The following is an 18,088-nucleotide window of genomic DNA, read 5'->3' as shown; positions in this document are numbered from 1 at the left end:
CACCTGAGCCCTTTACGGACACCTGGGAGCATCCTGAGTGCACAACCCCTGAGCACAAAAGCATTTACTTCCTGCAGTTTCTTAATGAATGGAGGAAGTTACCATCCTGTCCGTCTTGGAGTTCCTGCTCTTCCGCTTCATCTTCACCTGATCCGTCTCCAAACTCCTTTTCATACTGCGCCTCCATCTCCCTGAGCTCCTTCTCCAAATCGGCCACCGTCATCCAGCTCTGCTCTTGGTACTGCTCTGCCAGTCTAGACACACACAGCACAGTCTCTGCATTGGTTTTATTTATTTTGGGGGCTTAAAACCCATCCCCTGGAGAGCTTCTTCCTCCCAAATTGTCATTGCCTACAAACTTAAAACCTGTACTTGGCTGAAGCAGGCAAAGTCACTTAAATCTGTTATCTGTTATGTGGTTGATCTTAATTGCTCCACTAGATAACGGGTTTTGAAACATGTAACTCTTTGCAACTTACTAAAAGTCTTCAGGTGGGGACTTCCCTGGTGGCGCAGTGGTTAAGAATCTGCCTGCCAATGCAGGGGACACGGGTTCGAGCCCTGGTCCAGGAAGATCCCACGTGCCGCGGAGCAACTAAGCCCGTGCGCCACAATTACGGAGCCTGCGCTCTAGAGCCCATGAGCCACAACTACTGAAGCCCGCGGGCCTAGAGGCCGTGCTCCACAACAAGAGAAGCCACCGCAATGAGAGGCTCAAACACTGCAACGAAGAGTAGCCCCCGCTCGCCGCAACTAGGGAAAGCCCGCGCGCAGCAACGAAGACCCAACGCAGCCAAAAATAAATAAAATAAATTTATTAAAAAAAAAGTCTTCAGGTGGTTTTAAACCGTAAGTGTCATGTAAAGTGCTAATTTTTCAAAGATGAGGTGGGTAGAACTTTCAAGAAGTGAATAGTTTTTTAAAGAATGCTATAATGCTCTGGACACAGTGCCTTTACAGGGACTCAAAACAACAAAACTTTAAAGGCACTGAGATGAACTAAATATCTAAGAGTATACTGACAGAGTAGAGTATTGTGTGGTACTTAAAAGCAGGGCACTGGACTGACTTCTAGGGTCCAATTCCCACCTCTGCAATGTATTAGCTATGTGATCTTGGGCCTCATTTCCTCAAAAGGAAGAGGATAAAAACCAGAACTTACTTCACAGAATTGTTGCAAGAAAAGCACTTAAAACAGGGCCTTGTACAGAATGAGAATTCGATTAACATTAGTTATTATTAAACGTTACAAGAGTCTGAAAAGAATCTCAAGTATAAAGGGCCTCTGAAGGAAAACATCCAACTCAAAAGAAACATTTTTTCACAGTCGATGAAAAGACATCGTCCAATGCCAGGATGTAAAAGAAAAGGATGAAGGCAGAATGCGGATTAAACCCCCCATGAAAGCACCACGTCAGGTATCCACTGATGCTTCCTGTGACCGGCACCTACTTATAGACAGGGTCCAGCCAGCACCACATACTTGGCCTGCTTTAGCTTCTGCTGCCGCCTCATTGCTTCGGCTTTCCTCGCCTTCTCTGCGTTCTGTTCTTCCACAAGTTTTCGATGAGCCTGCACTCTTCTATCTCTTTTACGGATGAAAGCTACCAGCTGACGGACAAGCTCATTCTTCTCTTTCCGTGCTTTGTCTCGAATCTTTTTGTTCTCTTTTTCCATGGCTCGTTTCTCCCAGCGGTTTGAAGCCTGTCGTGTATCATATTCCTCTTTCCAAGCAAAGTTCTTCTGAGTGCAGAAGCTCTGCCAATAAGCGTAGAAAGGATGGACTACCTAGTGACAAAGAAAATAGGTAAAATGCTAGATTTTTATTTGGATTTCTTTTTTAGTAAGGCAGCAAATATTGCTGCTGCAAAACATCTAACCTCCTTTCTTCATATATACAACTTTACTATTAATCAACAGAGAAGACAGTCCTTTGAAGGCTTTACAAAATAACTCTTCAGAATGAATTAGATGAGGAAATTAATGGAATGGGACGATGATCACTAAATAGTGAAAAGAGCGGAGGTGATCAGGAAAAAAAAGAGAGGAAGAGAGTCACAGTAAAAGACAGAGAACTAGAACCCTTTTTTTAAAAATAAAGAAATGGGGAAAAGATACACTGACAAATGCTAATTACAAAATGGCAAAGAATTTTTCTTCTACCGTATCATAGTCACTCTGGGAGTCTCCAAAAGTTGGGAAATCCTCAACATCCTCTTCTAAAGAAGATTCTAGTTCTTCCTTGGCAATCATTTCAAAGACACTACGATACACTGTATAAAAGCCCTAAAAAACAGTAACAGAAACACAAATTCTTAACACTTTTGTAATTTAATTAGAGAATAAGATTTTAAAATGCAACATGAAAAACTTTAATGTTACAGAATTACAATCCCAAGCTCCGTCACTGCAAGTACATCTAGTTTTCAACTGAAGGTCTTTATATGCTGACAGTTTAAATATGAAGGCTCTGTTTTTCAGTTTCCAAAATGAACATTCTTTCACCTTCTATTGTAGAATAATTTTAAGAATTCTCTTTGCATTTGAGAGTCTTACTTAAGTGCTTGATAAGAAATTATCAGTGAGTTCATTTCTTACCTTTTCATCATCTCCATAACCAGAGTAACAGGTCACAGTGAAATAGTGAAGCAAATCTAAGCTGTCATCTTGATACTCTCCATCAAGCCCACCTTTAAGCAGAGCCTCTCTATGATTATCATACCTACACAAAAAAAATTAGCGACATCAGTGAAGGCTGAATAAATAAAAATTCAAAAGGATTCCTTACTCTGAAACAGTCAAAATATAATTATTGTAGGGCTTCCCTGGTGGCGCAGTGGTTGAGAATCTGCCTGCCAATGCAGGGGACACGGGTTCGAGCCCTGGTCTGGGAAGATCCCATATGCCGCGGAGCAACTGGGCCCGTGAGCCACAATTACTGAGCCTGCGCGTCTGGAGCCTGTGCTCCGCAACAAGAGAGGCCGCGGTAGTGAGAGGCCCACGCACCGCGATGAAGAGTGGCCCCCGCTCGCCACAACTAGAGAAAGCCCTCGCACGAAAACGAAGACCCAACACAGCCATAAATAAATTAATTAATTAATTAAAAAAAAAGAAAGATGAAACTATTAAAAATAATAATAATAATTATTGTACATTTTAACGTGGTCAACCCACAACCAAAAAATCTGAAGAAAAATATCAACAGGCAAAGACTTAATAATCTTTCACAGAAGTGCTGATTAAAACTATGACTGCAACTCCCAGTACGTTACAGGCAGTATACGGTACTAGCCAATACGAAGAGGGGAATTTAATGAGTCAGGGAATGTCCATGACTCTCCCAGAAAGGTAGCTGCACTTTCACACGAAAGAGACCTTACTAAATAAGACAGTAGTGGACATCATCTGGTCCACAGACTAATTACACATTTGGGATCTGGGAATTTACCAACATGGACCAGAATAAAACTCTTCTAATGTTTATGTAAACAATCTAGGAGCTTCACACACATACAACTGCCCCTCACTCTGTAAAGTTAGTTATTACTCTCGTTTGATATAACAGGAAATTGAAGCTCAGCAATATTACATAACATTGTCCACAGTCATAAAGCCAATAAGCAGCAGAGCTGGAATTCAAAACCACGTGTCCTGCACCCGAAGGCCCATGCTCCTCGCCGCTGTGCAGTACCGCCTCCAAACGACAGGAGAGTTAATAGGCGGGGCCTTTAAACAAAAAGACAAGGGAATCCTCGGGACAAGAAACAACCTAAGATCTAGAGAAGGGCTAGAGCAAAAGGAAGGCAGGAAAGAATTTCAAAGTTTCCAAAGGAAGGCAAAAGCATTTCTAAGGCCAGATTTCCAAATTCCTCAGAGGAGAAAAATTTAGGATTCTCTGATTTTCTTTTTTTAATTTATTTATTTATTTTTGGCTGTGTTGGGTCTTCGTTTCTGTGCGAGGGCTTTCTCTAGTTGCGGCGAGCGGGGGCCACTCTTCATCGCGGTGCGCGGGCCTCTCACTATCGCGGCCTCTTGTTGCGGAGCACAGGCTCCAGGCGCGCAGGCTCAGTAGTTGTGGCTCACGGGCCTAGTTGCTCCGCGACATGTGGGATCTTCCCAGACCAGGGCTCGAACCCGTGTCCCCTGCATTGGCAGGCAGATTCTCAACCACTGCGCCACCAGGGAAGCCCGGATTCTCTGATTTTTATATAAAAGATAATTTAATAAGAATTTTCCTCCAGACGCAGCCTCTGAGTCGCCCGGCACCTTCTGTTCGGTCAGCGGCGTGAGGGTCTCGCCGAGGCGTGCGGTCCGCACGGCTCGGCCCGTTGTACGCCCATGCGCTCTCCTGCCAGGCCGGACTGCGGAGCTCCCGCCCGTGTCCCCCGGCTGGTCCGGGGGGTCCAGGTACCGCCTTGATGGCGGCTCGGCCAGACGCGCGGACTGGACCGCAGCCCGCACCCCGAGCGGACGGCGTCATGAGGCACCTGCCGTACTTCTGCCGCGGGCAGGTGGTGCGGGGCTTCGGTCGCGGCCCCAAGCACCTGGGCATCCCTACAGCTAACTTTCCTGAACAAGTAGTAGATAATCTTTCGGCTGATGCATCCACTGGCATATATTATGGTTGGGCCGGTGCTGGAAGTGGAGACGTCCGTAAGATGGTGGCGAGCATAGGATGGAACCCATACTACAAGAATACAAAAACGTCCATGGAAGCTCATATCATGCATACTTTCAAAGAGGACTTCTATGGGGAAATTCTCGCTACCTCAGACCAGAAAAGAACTGTGATTCTTTAGAGTCACTCATTTCAGCAATTCAAGGTGATATTGAGGAAGCTAAGAAACGACTAGATTTACTAGAACATTTGAAACTCAAAGAAGACAATTTCTTCCAGGTTCCTAAAAGCAAAATAATGAATGGTCACTGATGGAAAAGCATCGTATTTATTCATTCACTGTTTTCTCATATTTTACTCCTCATAACTCTACAGTCCCATCTTGGTTATATTTTAAAAATCAGACATTTTCCTACAGCTGTGAATTAAACAGTACAATGTAGTTACCATATTATGTTCCAGCTGTTCAATTAAACCCATCACGTTACAGTACTAAAAAGGTTCATTTTAAAAATCAAGATTCTTTTTTATGTAATATGTTGATTAAAATGTACCACTAGAAAGGCCTTAAGTGTTTTATAATGGGAATGAAATATATATAAATACGGGTAACAGGCAAGTCACTAGTTTGAGATGAGAACTATAATTCTCATGGTAAAATTCTAGCATGCATGTACCTGGATAGCACGCTCTGCTAGTCAGAAGGCTTATAAAAGTAACTATATTAAGCAGAGGTTTGACAGTTTATTACAAACCTAAGGGGAAAAGTCCAGACTTCGTATTTTTGATATTTTGTGCATTTATATATTATTATAGACATGAGGACTTGTGAAATTTCATTTTAGTTAGTCATTTCCTTTAAGGGCTCAAATCACTGTACTATGTTCCATTACAGCTGCCTCAGTTCTAATTGGTCTGGACTCTCTCCCTATTATTTTTTTGTTTTTCTTTTAAAACAGTAAAATGAGTGTTTCTCGAATCTCTAGTTCTCATTTTTGTGTTGTAAAACACTTCTCTCTTTTTAAGAGTAGATGTTCTTCAACATTTTTCTTAACCTTTGTTTCCTGTAAACAATTGTCAGTGTCAGCTCTTCCATTTAGAATATCCAACTCTACATTTACAAAATGTAGAGTTTCATCTGCATCTGTATCTGCCATCCCATCCCTTCACTATATGAACAGTGATTAAGTGCATATCTTTTGCATTTTAGAAAAAACACCCAAAAGTTCATCTGTAGGTTTCCTCAAAGTTTAAACGAACACCTAGCATTTCATTTATCTATATCAGTTTCTTAAACAACACAAAATACTTGTTTCCCTCTCAGGGAAACTATTTAAGAGCCAACTAAACTATGAACTACAAAGTTATTTGTTTTTAATGTGATTATATGTTCCTGAGCAAATCAAACTGTTGTAGTTGTGTGTGCACAATGTAATTTAAGGCTAAAGAGTGCTGCCTAGAAGATAATTTTAAAGATAACTCATTATAAAACCATTTTCCCCTAATCTGCATAAATGAGAGAACTGATTTTAACAAAACTGTTTATATAATATTTAGATGAACATCTAAAGCTAATGTTGGAGAAGGGGGAAGCAGGAATAAATTCAGTTGGATTGTTTGACTTTTTGGTGTATGAATTTATGGCAAACAATGTAGTATGTGTCTTTTTCATTTCTTCTTTATAGAAATACTTTGAAAATGTAATTTAATGTTAGAAATCCTATACTTGAAAGAAGCCTCAATTATCAGTGGTTCTATGAAACAAAGTTAAAAACAAACATGGAAAGTGTAAAAAAGATTTGTGTTTGTGTGAGTAGCTTGCGACAGATTGTGTCCTCATTAAGTGTGAAAATTCTTTGATATTGTCACCTTACATTTTGTTAAATAACTATTGCTTTTGAAAAGCCTATAGTGTGTGGTTTAGGAGTTAGTTAATAGTGTCTACATTTTTTAAAGTTTTATATTATTTATATATTATAAGAAATTGCAGTAGGGCCATTTTCAATTAGTCAGTGTTTTCAGGCCTTGAAATAAATCTTGACCAAGTGAAAAAAAAAAAAGAATTTTCTTTACAGCCTTTCTCTCTTGACAGCTGGCCGTGCTTGTATGCTACCACACAGAAGACTTGCACGGGTGAACTGAACACCCACCTGCTCTGTGGGATCTTGCACAGTTATGTCAGGACTTTGTAGCAAAAAGTTCACTGAGAATCTGGAAACCCAGAACTTCAAACGCAGAAATTTTTGTTTGGAAATGGCATTAAATGATCAGGTCATCCTGAGTTAAAGAATCTGTCATAGATGTAGAAGCTTAACTCAATTTCTTATAGAAAGTAGTTCTTGGGAAAATATTACAATTCTTGATGAAAACACTGTATCTGTTTTTTAAGGAAAAGTCAACATTCTTCCTTTTCTGACATCAGTAAATTTGTCAGACATCAAAAAGACCTTATTCAAAGAGAAGGCACTTCATTAGTATCAAAATTAAAACTATCTACGATTGCCAAGCTTTGTGTTTCATCGTCTATAATATCAGAGTTGGAGTAATCATCTCTAAGGTTCCTTCCTACCAACACACTGCATTTTATATAATGAATATGTGACTGGTGCTTCAGAACACACCCCAAACCATTTAACATATTAAATGTTTTAAAAACCCTCTGTTGACCATTCTTCCCAACAAGATCCACAAGGAAGGACAGCGTGATGCTCACCATGCTCTTTCCTGAGGGTCGCTCAACACGTCATACGCTGCTTGGATTAGTTTAAATTGCTCAGCTGCTTCTGCGGCATTATCCAGATTTTTATCTGTTAAAATAAAGGCACAGAAATTCAGTCATCAAAAAAGTAAAGGACAGGGGCTTCCCTGGTGGCGCAGTGGTTGTGAATCTGCCTGCCAATGCAGGGGACACGGGTTCGAGCCCTGGTCTGGGAGGATCCCGCGTGCCGCGGAGCAACTGGGCCCGTGAGCCACAATTACTGAGCCTGCGCGTCTGGAGCCTGTGCTCTGCAACAAGAGAGGCCGCGATACTGAGAGGCCCACGCACCGCAATGAAGAGTGGCCCCCCGCTTGCCATAGCTGGAGAAAGCCCTCGGGTGAAAACGAAGACCCAACACAGCCATAAATAAATAAAAATTTTAAAAAAATTTTAAAAAGTAAAGGACAGACTCTAAACGGGACCTCTTCCATCAGAAATGCCATAAATAGATGAGTGTACAAAAACGAAGAAAAACAACTAAGGAAAAACAGAGAAAATGGATGACAGCTGATAATCAGGATCTGTTATAAGTGTCAACTTGAGTAGAAATTTCATGCTTTTCTCTAAATCTCAGTGCATCACTGAGCACTCAACCTGGATATCCACAAATAGAAAATGCTGAGTAGTACACATTTTATTTTTAGAAGGAGTAAAATATATAAATCAATCATTTATAGAAAGGCTGTTACTATTCAGTGCTAGATTATGTTTAATCCATCTTTACCACCGTCCTTAAGGTTTTCTTTCTTATCAGCATGTACCAAAATAAATCTCATAAAGTTTAAAAACTATGTACTAACTAATTACTTTTCCCTTAGTTGTGCTTCCTTAACCGTGGAATTCAGAAAGCATCTTTGCCTCAGTGTGGTAGCCAGCTTCCAAGATGGCCCCCAAGGACCCCCACCTCCTGGCATTCACGCCCTGTGTGGTCCCCTCCCATGGCACCGGGGTTGGTCTCTGTGACCGAAAGCAGGTGGCAGGAGTGGTGACGGTACAGGACGTTACTTCCAAGATTAGATCATGAAAGACTGTAGTTTGCATCTTGGGCGCTCGCTCTCTCTTGGATCACTGGGAGTAGCCAGCTGCCACAGCATGACACTCCAGTGGTCCATGAGAAGCCCACGTGGTGAAGAATGGAGGCCTCCGGCCCACAGCCAACAAGGAACTGAGGCCCGCCATTACTAGGGGGGTGAGCTTGAAAGTGGGTTTTCCCAGACAGTGGTGATTCAACCTGGTGAGAAACCTTGAGCCAAGCCACCCAGCTACACCATTCTGATTCTGATCCCCAGAAACTGTGTGAGTCCGTATTATGAAAATATTTGCTAAAAAAAAAGAAAATATTTGCTGTTTGTTGTTTTAAGCCCTAAGTTTTCGGTAATTTTTACACAGTAATAGATAACTAATACACTCAGAAAGCAAAATATTTTGAACCTACTATGGAGTACATCAATGTTCTTTAAGCTACAACTCAATATTTGCCTCTAAGAAAAAAAATATAACAGAAGCAGTCTTAAAACAAGGCCCTCAAGGGTATCCTACCTCCTCTTTTCAGATACCATTACACAGCCCCCAGTCCTTCAAGCGGGCTTCTGCTCAACAACTGACATGGACAACACCTTCTCAAGTGCAGCAATTTGCCACAGATGTCTTTACTAAGATGCTTTAACACAAAAAGCTTTAGATACAGAATCATGCTCCCTCGGAATTAAAAAATAAAGTAAGAAACAGAAACAAAAAAAACTCCATCACAGGAGCCTAGCTGTATAATACAACGCAGGTCTGACTCCCCTTCCACAGAGCAGCCCATGGGTCATCTCCTAGTCTACCTCTTCTCTGGACTAAATCTCCCATTTCTTATGCACACTATAATACCCTCTACTTCAAATGCAGTCAAAGACAGTGATCATCAAGGAGCCATTCATTAATTCCTTAACATTCTACTTCTAATCACTATAGCTAATTATATTAGCTTTTAGCAACAATATCACAGTAAGTCATATTGAATTTATAGGTGACAAAGTTTCAAGTATTTTTCATATTAATTACTGACAAGAGGCACTTCCTTGGTGGCACAGGGGTTAAGAGTCCACACTCCCAATGCAGGAAGCCGTGGTTCAATCCCCGGTCAGGGACCTAGATCCCACATGCGTGCCGTAGCTAAGAGTTTCCTGCCACAACTAAGACCCGAAGCAACTAAATAAATAAATAAATAATTTAAAAAAAATTCCTGACAAGCCAATATAACTGTATAACAAATATTTTTTAAACTCAGATATAGTACTCAATCCATTCTGTGGCAGATACTAAAGGTTAGATCATCCAACACCTCTCCCTCCTTTCTCTCTTGCAGCCTTTACTGTGGAGGCTGGATAAGCTAAAAAATAAGCAAGTATTTTAGCTTATCCAGCCTCCCTTGCTGCTAGGAAGGGTCGTGACACAGTTCTGACCAGTGAGATGAAAGCAGAAGTCTATTAGTGTATTTTCTTTCCTTCCTCTTTTTGTCTTGTACATGGACATGAGAGCTGGAGCTTCAGCAGCCATCTTGAGACCATGAAGGAAAAGTCAAGAGATTCACAGTGACATTACTTAGCCACTGAAACAATGCCAGCAGGCACCTACCTCCAAGCCTCCCTGTGGTGAGAAAAATAAATTCTTAACCTACTAAGCCACTGTGGCTAGGTTTTCCATTATTTCCAATGCATACTATCAAATTCCATCTTGTTGTGGCCCTGCTGCAATTGGATTCTAAACACAGGACACCCAGTATCCTGTTTTGAAAATTTTAGATTTAGTTATTTTAGATTTTTATTACTACTCTGTGGCAAATACTACTAGTTGCCTACTCGATATCCATTCTCCTCTTCCTCCTAACAAGACCTGATTTTGATCACAGTGGTAATACACACACTTAAAAAATTCACCTCCCCAGACTTTCTTGAAGTTGGGGTTGTCGGGTGACCCAGTTTTAGCCAATCAGATACAAACACAAATCTACTAAGTGAAGCTTCTAGGAGAAGACTGTTTCTCCTGATGAAAGGGATGGGCCTGGGTGGCACTCACCTTATGCCCTTAACTCATCCCCCATGTCCTGCCCAAAGCCCGGGCGCACTGCCTGCAGGCAGATTATGAGGACTGAGGCAGAGACTGCTAGTGCATCCCCTTCTTCCGGTAACAACTGAATCCTGATTTTATGGGGGCACCTGATCCTCCAAAGAAAGACTCTGTTTCCAGTCTCCCTTGAAGCTTGGCATGACCATGTGACTAAGCTCCGGTCAATAAAATCTATAAAAGTATTCTGTGGTGGCTTTTAAGACTTCCTTGAAAGGCAACCAGCACACACTCTGTCCCTGCTTTATCCTTTCCTCCTCCACACTGCTGCCTGGGATCCCCTGCTGCTGTTTCAGACGCTGAGTGAGGCCTCATCTGACAGCTCCTCACGGAGGAGACCTGCTGCACTGGGGCCCACCTGCCTCTCTCTGCACCTCCACATGAGAGTAATGAACTTCTCTGAGGCTTAACTGCTTACACTTGATGCAAGGACTCAAGTCTTATGGTCAGGACGATGGAGCAGGTCTTCGATGGCTTTCATCAAGCAGCTGGAGCTACCAAGATGGGCCACCTCTGGATTTCTTGCTACATGAAGAAGATAAAATGACTCTTTGTTTTGACCACAATTGCCAGTTTCCTGTCACGTGCAGCTGAACACAATCCTGATATGTCTCCACGGTGACAGTCCAGCTCATGACTTCTATGTCTTCATCAAATCATTAATAACATTTTGGTCAGATAAACAAAAAAGCATAGTTCCAATAGCTAGCTAGTGGGAAGCAGCCGCATAGCACAGGGAGACCAGCTCGGTGCTTTGTGACCACCTAGAGGGATGGGATAGGGAGGGTGGGAGGGAGACGCAAGAGGGAAGAGATATGGGGATATATGTATACATATAGCTGATTCACTTTGTTATGCGGCAGAAACTAACACAACATTGTAAAGCAATTACACTCCAATAAAGATGTTAAATTAAAAAAAAAATTAAAGCAGAAAGGCAGAAAAAGCCAGCAACTAAATCTCCTGACATGAGACAAAAAAGGTGACTGTTTGGGGTGGTAGGTGGGTGGTTCTTCTTCACCTTTTCATCTGTACTGTACTTTGTTGTCCTGTTTCTTCCCACTCCCTTCTTTCCTCCCTCAAAGAAGTCTGGTAAGAGCTAAAGCTTTTAAACATAAAAAACCCAACAATGTACCATCTGAAAGTAAGATCTAATCACTTACTGGAGCTTCTTTTTTAACAAGTTTTTTCAATCTGTCATATGGCTTTTTATTTCACTTAAATATACTTGTAACTGGTTGAATAGGGGGTTGAACATGACTGTAGTTAACAAGCAATCATAAAAAATGGAAAGTCCACCTTAATTATTAGCCAAATGCAAAGCCACAGGTATTGCATATCCAGTCATTAAAGTTTAAAAGGCATTCTCATACTATCCTCTGTGCTTTTCTCTTGATCCATTCACACCGTCTTCCACTTTGTCCCAAACGTTTTTACACTACCTTCTAGAACATTTCATGGACTGTGCCTTTTAAGTCCTGCCTTGACTGAAGCCAGGTTCCCTGAGAACACCACTTCCCTACAGGCTTCTCGGGCTCCAGCACAGCTGTCATACAGCAGGTCTGGTGGTAAAGCTGACGCCCTCCTGGTCACTGATTCTCTATTCACCCCTGAGGACAAACCAGCACTCCGTCGAGATTCAGACCATCTGGCCATCTCTCCGTCTTCCCGTCCTCCTCACTGTTCACTCGCCTCCCAACTGCTCCCCCTACTCGCTGAGGATTTCAGCACGTGACTCAGTCTCCACCCCCAGGTCCTATCGTCATCCTAGTCATGTCAGTGTCCCTGGACCTACTGGTCTCCCTACCTCCAGCCTTGCCCGCTCCAATCCGTTCTCCCCACTACAGCCAGAGAGATACTAGAAAAATACAAACCTATCATTTCCCCTGCTTCCAACCCTTCAATGCTTCCCAACGCCCTTAGGTTAAAACCCAATCTGTCTAATGCAGGTTACCACAACCTTCAAGACCCGGCCCCTGCTCACCTGGGCAGGCTCACCTCTTTCCCTTCCTAGACTCTGCCGTGCCCTCTCTTGCCTTCCACCTCCCGTATTCCCTGTGTTCCCGCTTTAGGTCTCGACCTAGATGTCACTTCTTCAGGGATGCACATCTATCCCACCCACTAGAAAACCCAGTCCAGATTGGTACATGTGCTCATAAGCACCTTGTATTTGCCCTCATACTGCCCTTATCTCACCGGATGAAAAGTGACTGCTTTCCTCTGTGTCTCCCAGAAGACAGCAGGGCCAGCAGGGCAGGGACCACTCCTGTCTCGTTCCACAGTAAGGTGTTCAGGGAACAGTCATCAGATGAATTACTGAAAGCCTGGCTTTCACAAGGAGTGACCTCACTACGCAGTGCTATTGACCCTACTGGAAATTATTCTCAGTTCCTCAATAACAGAAATAAAGGTAATCTCTTTCTTTTTTAACAATGAAAATGGGCAGCCTTTCTATATGAGGTACATATTAGTCTTTGAAGCACAGCCTATATGTCACCTAACATCTAACACAGTACCTTACACACAGAATGAAATTAAACATTTGCTGAGTGTCAGACTGAACAAATTAATGAGCCAGCAAAGCAAAGCATATCAAAATCATGTGTCTCCTGGGACAGTATTTATCCCTTATATGTACAGGCATTTTCAAACCAAGATATTTAGGATGTTACGAATTCTGATGACATTCCAAGAAGCTATTCACATTTAGTTCCTAACACATTTGGTTTCAAAGTAGTTAACTGATATTTTAGTAACATTTGCCTTCTTCTTTGCACTGATTTCCAACTAGTCACCAAATCTGGTAACTTTTCTCTTGCAACTTCTCTTCATCCCAGGCCTTACCCCTCCCACTGACCCCAAGCCTAGTTTTGGCCCATTGGTGCCCAAGGCGGACGGACTCTACCTGACTTCTGTCTCCACCCCTCCTCATAGTACTAACCTGCCTTCATAGCACCTTCCCAAGACATCTTAATAAAACCAGCCTCAACTCTCCACTATTGGATAAACAAATTTCACAGTCCTTTGCCTAACATTCAAAGCCCTTTACAATCTAATCTCAAACTACTACTCAAAAACGTTTTAATACTGTCATCAAAATTATATATGCACTTGGTGACAAGCATTAATCCTCTTTCCCACTCTTTCCCACCCAGAGTCAACAAATTCTTAACTCGATTTCTAACGGTAACTCCTATTACTCTAAGAATATGCCTCTACACTAATTTTGGACCTATTAATTTTGGATATAGCTAGTGACTTCTTAATGAACATTTAGCTCATTTACCTCTTCCCTTCCAATATACATCAGATTTTTTTTAGTTCCTCTGTTGGTCATCATTACAACTTTAAGCAACAAACCCATACCTTTATTTCCTGTTCCATCAACTATAACCATTACCTTCTGACTTTGGGTCCCAAGCCCTCCCTTCAGCTCTTCTCTCGACCCATATTTTCAGACTTCCGATAAACACTGCCTTCGGTCGAACTGTGCCCTAGGCCATCTTTGGGCCACACGGTGCTCTTTCCCATACTGTTATATTCACTTCTCTCAATCCCATTCCTCCAGGATCCAGCTAACAGCTAGACTCCTCTGCCAAGGGGGAGCCTCACTGCCTCTCAGTACATAGTGAAAACTCCCTGCTCTGAATCCCTGGGGCAGTTATTAGTTGTTCCATCAACACAACTACCAATTATATATGCTATGCTATTCTGTTTGCATTTGTATTTAACTTTTCGTGTGTGTAAGGCATGTTTTCCAAACAAGACTCTGAGGTCTCCATCTTAGCATTTCAGAGACTCTAGAAACATGCTTACTGACTAATACTAATACGAAAGCCTCTTATAAACCTCAGAAAGCTGAGATTCAAATACTGTCTTAGTTCCCCGGTCTAGAAGATCAAATTACTTCACGACGGTCACAAAGGCCTGGACTACACAACCCAATACAACATCCAAAGGAAGCATACTTCTAAGTAAACACATGAACTTCACTCGGGAAGACACTCAAAATTCTTAATCTGCAGAACATCCGAAGTCAAGTACAGGGTCACTCAGCCTACCAAAAGAGGGGAAAAAAATCATAGCTATTTAAAAGACATGTCACTAGCTCCTTTGTCTTAAGTAGCTGGGATTCCTTGATGAAGTTAAGAGCAACTTTAATGTTTCTTCCCCGAGGAGAAGCCCGGGGGAAGCCGAGCTGCAGGGGAGTCCAGCGAGGGACAAGCCCGAGGCAGGACTGGGTTAAGAGCTCGCGACTCCTCCCCGCTCGGGGCCGTCTGCGAAGGAGTGGGAGGAGCAGGGAAGTCTCTAGGATGTTAATCTTTCCCCATCCAGTGGCCACGCGGGAACCGGGGCGGGGGGCGTCTAGGAAGGGACGAGGTGCTCGGGGCTCGAGTGAAGCCTGGGGGTGGAGGGCTGCGTCCACCGGGGAGCCGAGGACGCTCAGCGCCAGGACTGCGCAGGGGCCACCTAGCCGGGCGCCGGGTTGGGCGCCGGCCCGATTTCCAGGGCGAGCGGAGTTACCGAGCGGGCAGCTCCGGACACAGCCAGGTCCCTGGAGTTACCCTAGGGAGAGGGGTGAGAAAGGTCGCGAGGGCCGAGGCTTCTGCGAGGGGCCACGGCGGCTGCGGAGTAGTTACCCGGGTGCCATTTCAGGGCCAGCTTCCGATAGGCCTTCTTGAGCTCCTCCTCGCTGGCGTCGCGCCGCACCCCCAGCGCCTCGTAGTGACACTTCATCGCCCGGCCGGGCGGGGGGCTCAGGCCGGGGCCCGGGGCGGGGCCGGTGCCCGGGCCCGGGCCGAAGTGGTGGTGGTGGCGCCGGTGGTTCTCGCCTGTGGCAGGAGCCCGGCGCCCGCACCGGGCCAGCCAGCGAGCGCGGCGGCAGCGACGGCGGCACGGGACGACGGCGGCGCGCGGTGGCGAAAGGCGGCGCCGGCTGCGGCACGCGGGAGCGCGGAGGGGGTGTTGCCGGAGGCCGCGGCTCCGCATGGGCTGGGGGAGGACCCTGTTCCGGAAATAGCCGCGCAGGAGGGAGGCGGAGCCGCGGCGGGAGGGAGGCGGGGCCTTAGGAGAACGGAGGCGGGGCCACGGTGGGTGTCATTGTGAGGGACACAGAGGGCAGTCAGAGTGACACCAACTTGACAGCCGACCTGAGAGCTGAGATAGGAGTCTCATGGGATGAGATTCTGGAAAACATCTTGTGGTTCTTTAATGTGAGCCCCGCTTTTACAGACGAGGACACTCAGGCAAGTGGTTTGCTCAAGCCTCCCCAATCAGTGGCAGGATTCGGTTGGATCGAATCCAGGTTTTTTAACTCTTTTCAGTTATCTTCGGTTACCACTTAATGAGATCTCTAATATTGCTTGTCCTGACCAATGTGCATGAGAAATAAGAGTAAATGACTTAAACTGAAACAATTTAAGAGCGAAGCATCAACACGTTTTGAAGTAACATAGTACTAAATGTTTCACCACCAATGTGAACGAAATTGTGCTGATCCACCCATCCATCACTCTTTAATCCTAACCTTCTGGCCTCTAAACCTACATTTCCAAGATTGGTTTACTTTAAGAATGAAGTTAAGGGAATTCCCTGACAGTCCAGTGGTTAGGACATGGCGCTTTCACTGCCAAGGGCCCGGGTTCCATCCTGGTCAGGGGAACTAAGATCCCACAAGACCAGCGGGCCGCCCAAAAAAAAAAAAAAATGCAGTTAAGAGATAGTATTTAACCAATAGGTTTTGGTTGATCTAATTGATACACTGTATTATGGGATGTAAGATCTGAACAACTGTTCCAAGCAATTTGGTAAGGTGTCAAAATAGTATCCTAATTGTCGTTAAGATGCCTCAGTATAGGGCTTCCCTGGTGGCACAGTGGTTAAGAGTCCTCCTGCCAATGCAGGGGACATGGGTTCGAGCCCTGATCCGGGAAGATCCCACATGCCACGGAGCAACTAAGCCCGTGCGCCACAACTACTGAGCCTGCGCTCCAGAGCCCGTGCTCCACAACGAGAAGCCACCGCAATGAGAAGCCCACGCACCACAACAAAGAGTAGCCCCCGCTCACTGGAACTAGAGAAAGCCCGCACACAGCAACAAAGACCCAACACAGCCAAAAATAAATAAAATTTTTTTAAAAAATGCCTCAGTACACCAGAATATTTCACTATAATGTGGAATGTTTACATATATGTTAGATGTAGGCTGTCTTTGTCAACCATGTACAGTTAGAGAGAAGGGCTGGCTCTGTTGCTAACAAATATCTATTGTACAGGGTTGGGTATCCAAAGTTTAGGAAGCTGTCCCTTTCTTCCCTAATACCCTACCCCCTGCACAATCAAAACCAACCAACTCTAAACCTCAAGTTTCTAGGCACAACACTGTCCAACCAACTCACTACTCAAAATTCATACTTGCCTCTTTTCCAAAGAAGGAAGATACTATATGGTCTTGGATTGTGAATTGGTAATAGGTAGGGATTGAGAAGTTTGAGTTCAATGAAAAACAGGAGCTTTCCCCATCTGAGAATGGAATTGGGGGGGGGGGGTTGGACAAAAAGTGAAAAAACAAAGTACTTTTTTCTTCCTCCAACTCCATCTGGTTTTGCTACCTCTTTTTTCCCTCCTGAGGGAAAAAGGCATCTATTTTTACTTATAACATTGTATCAAAATTTGAAGACAATTACACTGCATATAAATTTCAGTCTAAAGAAAGATCTTCACTAAACAAGCTAACTTCTAAATGAACATGGACTTGGGAGATGAGGAATTCTCATTCAAATGAGTTATCCATATAAATGATTATGAAAGGGAAATATACAGCTAATTTTCATCCTATATTCTATCGCTTAAATAATGGCCTTTTTTCCCCTGCACTTAACCAGATTTGCCTTTCATTAACCACATACAAGTATTGAATATTTCAAGTGACCCTCTGACTTGAATTACTTAAATTTCAAGGTTAAGTAGCTTAACTTAGACTATTGCAAGATAAAGTAGCCTAATTATACACTCAAGGCCTTTCTTAGCAGAAAATTAGGAAAAAGTGAAATGGAAAAACTGACCATTCTGCCTACAGACAGATCTAAAATAAAGACAAAATTAAAACCCAAGTGACAAACTAAGAAAGATGCCTAGAAAAACCTCACTATATAAAAGAGCCCTTACAAATTCATGTAACTACCACACAAAAGAAAACCCAGTATGTAGCCAAAAAACAGTATTCATTTTTTTACCTATCAAATTGACGAAGATTATCTCAGCAAGGGTGTAAGGAAATGAACACTAACCTCTGGTGAGGTACAATATTTAGGGGAACAAGTTCATAATTTTTGACCAGAGTTCTACTTATAGGAAACCACAAATATTGTACAAAATATCTATAGAAAGTTTGCTGCAAGCACCTATACCAGAAAAAGATAAAACTGAAATACTCCTATATCCAACAAGGGACTGCTTAGATAGCTGTGACAGAGTGGAATAGTATGGAATTACTAATCACGTTGCAGAAAAAGACAGGAGAAAATGATTAGCATGAAATTAGTGGGTGACAAAACACCACATGCATGACCCCTATCCCTGGCCACTTGCACCCAGAATCTTGT

General features: G+C 43.4%; 1 protein-coding gene and 1 pseudogene across 3 annotated transcripts in view; one reads left to right on the top strand and one right to left on the bottom strand.

Annotated features, from left to right (window-relative positions):
- DNAJC21 (DnaJ heat shock protein family (Hsp40) member C21) overlaps positions 1 to 15,386 on the bottom strand; it is a 32,575-nt gene extending 17,189 nt beyond the window's left edge. For all 3 annotated transcript variants that reach the window (XR_005019350.1, XR_005019349.1, XM_036847769.1), the window contains exons 1-6: positions 15,125 to 15,386; positions 7,332 to 7,425; positions 2,599 to 2,722; positions 2,164 to 2,286; positions 1,484 to 1,788; positions 103 to 254 (exon numbers count right to left, since the gene is read on the bottom strand). Coding sequence is in view for 1 of the 3 variants with exons in the window: in XM_036847769.1 (XP_036703664.1) it covers positions 103 to 254; positions 1,484 to 1,788; positions 2,164 to 2,286; positions 2,599 to 2,722; positions 7,332 to 7,425; positions 15,125 to 15,221 (895 nt within the window). In the remaining 2 variants the exon portion in view is untranslated. The remainder of the gene's footprint in view (positions 1 to 102; positions 255 to 1,483; positions 1,789 to 2,163; positions 2,287 to 2,598; positions 2,723 to 7,331; positions 7,426 to 15,124) is intronic.
- Positions 4,340 to 4,930, top strand: LOC118892810 (annotated as a pseudogene).
- Positions 15,387 to 18,088: the final 2,702 nt, after the last annotated feature.

The sequence above is a fragment of the Balaenoptera musculus genome, chromosome 3 (assembly GCF_009873245.2).
Source record: "Balaenoptera musculus isolate JJ_BM4_2016_0621 chromosome 3, mBalMus1.pri.v3, whole genome shotgun sequence".
Classification (NCBI taxonomy): domain Eukaryota; kingdom Metazoa; phylum Chordata; class Mammalia; order Artiodactyla; family Balaenopteridae; genus Balaenoptera; species Balaenoptera musculus.
Note: the sequence above shows the minus strand (reverse complement) of the source record. Positions and strands in the feature narration are given on the sequence as shown.